The sequence below is a fragment of the Lycium ferocissimum genome, unplaced genomic scaffold (assembly GCF_029784015.1).
Source record: "Lycium ferocissimum isolate CSIRO_LF1 unplaced genomic scaffold, AGI_CSIRO_Lferr_CH_V1 ctg15072, whole genome shotgun sequence".
Lineage (NCBI taxonomy): Eukaryota > Viridiplantae > Streptophyta > Magnoliopsida > Solanales > Solanaceae > Lycium > Lycium ferocissimum.
Window position 1 is genome coordinate 3,394 of NW_026715808.1, and position 2,970 is coordinate 6,363.

General features: G+C 37.5%; 1 protein-coding gene across 1 annotated transcript; it reads right to left on the reverse strand.

Moving 5' to 3' along the window:
• Positions 1-465: 465 nt before the first annotated feature.
• On the reverse strand, positions 466-1,780 carry LOC132042405 (uncharacterized). Its single transcript, XM_059432951.1, has 3 exons — positions 1,604-1,780; positions 1,047-1,499; positions 466-894 (listed from the first exon to the last, which is right to left on the reverse strand). Exons 1-3 carry the CDS (start codon positions 1,778-1,780, stop codon positions 466-468), a joined length of 1,059 nt encoding a protein of 352 aa, XP_059288934.1.
• Positions 1,781-2,970: the final 1,190 nt, after the last annotated feature.

Genomic DNA, 2,970 nt, shown 5'->3' on the forward strand with positions numbered 1-2,970 from the left:
GAGCTCACAACCCTGTCCAATTGTCATACCAAAACTGAGCATCTCACATCTTCACTTGCCACCAAATATGTTGCTCTATGAGGTCCCTTACTTGCAACATTTTCTTGAGTAAGTAGCACATTTTCCACTATACTCCTACCTTTCACAAATCCAGCTTGATTTAGGGAGATAATATCAGGAAACCCCTCAGCCAATCTTTCATGAATCAATCTAGAAAAGATCTTATTCACAAAGTTACTCAAACTAATAGGTCTCATATCTGAAAATGTATCAACAACATCCTTTTTAGGTAGTAAGACCAAATTAGTGTGTGTGATAAATTTAGGAAGTTCAACTCCACAGAAGAAAGACTTTACCATATCGTAATATCCTTTCCTATGATATTCCAGCATTTCTGATAAAAAATGCCTGTGAACCTATCAGGTCCACCAGCACTCTCCCCATTTAAAGTAAAAATCACCTTCTTCACCCCCTGTTCTGTTGGCATCTCCAAAATCTTATAATTTGATCTTCTGAGATCAAAGTAGGTAATTGATCTAGAATTTCAAAATCATCAGGATCTTCTTCTTTTATGAACTGTGTTGTAAAGAAATTAATAGCTTCAGTAACTATTGCATCAGGGTCTTCTAGCCAAGTTCCCTGTTGATCTTGAATTCTTCTCAGCTGCAATCTTTTCCTCCTCCCTTGTACATATGCATGGAAAAACCTTGTGTTTCTATCTCCATCATTGAACCATTGCATTCCTGCTTTTTGCTTCCAAAATTCCTCTTCTAAATGTAAGTATCTATTCAAGTCAGCCTGTACTCTTTGCAATCTTTCCCTATTATGGAGGGTAGGTTGCAGTTCAAATTGCACTTCATGAACTTTAATCACATCTTCCAGAGTTTCTATTTCCTGAAATATATTCCCAAATGTGGCTTTGCTCCACTGTGTCAAAGCTACCTTTACTTTTTTTTTAAATTTGTGATGGAAAAGAGTAAAGGGGTTAGCCATGAAATCAGCAGTCCACTGTGCTTTAACAACATCCAAGAAGTTGCATTCTTCACCCAAAAATTAAGAAACTTAAAAGGCTGCTTAATAGGCATATTGTTTCCTGCATATGAAATCAACAAAAGAGCATGGTCTGATCCTATCCTGATTAAATGATTCACTTCAATTCCTGGATACATTTGTTGAATTCCCAAATTTCCTAAACATCTGTCTATCCTTTTGAAAATATAATCTTCCCCACTCTGCCCATTCCACCAGGTATATTTTCTACCCTTGAATCCAAAATCTTGCATCTCACAATTCTGCATACACAAATTAAAGTCTTGTGTCTCATTTGCTCCAACTGCTAGACCTCCATATTTCTCTTCCTCAGACATAATGACATTAAAATCTCCTCCTATCATCCCGGGCTTGTTCATGTTAGTTGCTACATCTTCTAGGCTATCCCATAATTCCAATCTCTCTCTTTGAGTACATCTAGCATACACAACAGTTATCACAATGTCTTCCTGCAAACCATTACTCTTAAGCTTAAAAGTAATCTGTTGCATGTGATCAGTCACTGTCTCAACCTCAATAGGTCATCTACAAATATCCATATCTTTCCTAATACATTAGCCAAAGCAGTTTGCATGCCCAATCTTCTTCTGTGCTCCTCAATTTTGTCTGGTTGTTGAAAAGGCTCCAACAAGCCAATAAAACCAAGATTATACTTGTGCTTCAGTTTTATCAACCTTGGAAAATCTTCCATGGTATTCACTGATCTAATGTTCCATATCAAAGCATTCATCATTAAACATTAGATTTATATAGTGCTCTTCTAGTTTGATATCCACTCCCTGGTGGGGCACTTAAGTCCCTTTGAGATTTATTTTTCCCTCTGCCTGCCCCTTTGTTAAATTTAGGAGAGATATCTCTCTCCCTCAAAGCTACTTGTATATTCATTTCAATAGATTGCCCATCCATATCTCTTCTATTAGTTTCCTGCCCCATCTGTGTCTGATTCTGCATACTTGGGGCCAATAATTGTGTTACCATGTGCATATTTTCAGATGACTCCTGATATTTAGTCTCCTCCCCTTTTTTGCCAGACTGCCCTGTATCCTCATACAGATTATTATCTTCTATCCTTTCCTATTCTTCCTCCTGACTAAAGTAGGCCTGCTTTGTGTTTGATTACTTTTCTGCACTTGTACTTTTTTCCAGCATTGATTGTTTTGCACTGCCATTCTTCTTTGCTAGAATACCTTCCTCTTCTGTACCCTGAGATTTGTGTTCTTGATTCTGCTGAGATTTGCTATTCCCATTTGTTGGACTGTTATTACCCTGGCTTTGCTTGCTTGAATTTCCATTCTTTCCTGCACTCTTCACCCCTGGTGTATGCCTTTTATTACCATCCTGCTCATCTGTAATATTGCTTGGTGTTGTTAGACTAGGACTATTTAACTTGTTTGGATGAAAACTACTCTCAATCCATTGCTTTGTTGTTAATGTTGGTCCTTCACTACTATTTTGCTCCATAGATTTCTTTGGATGGACTTGCTGTTTGTGCTGCTGATTCCTTCTCATTTTCCTCATCCAGAATAGCAAAGGTATTACTTGTTTCTACTTTCCTAGTTACCTTATTTGCATCCATCTTGCCAATTTCTCCCAAAATAATCCCAGAACTGTCTTTCACATATTTGTTTCTTCTCTTCATCCATTCCTGTTTCCCATAATAGTTCCCTCCTCTTTTGTTAATTACCTTCTTTTGTTGTGCATCCTCCTCTTGACCACTGCTTTCTTTTTTTTCAAATTCGCTCTTTATTGTTTTTCTAGATCAGGATGTAATGCCCTGCATTCCCCTTCCCTATGTCCTTGTAGTTTACAATGCTTGCAATACTTGGGAAGATAATCATATTTTATCCTGATCCACTTAGACTTCATCATACCAGTTTGCTCATCAACTTCTGATACATTAATCCTCTCAGGATGTTCAGC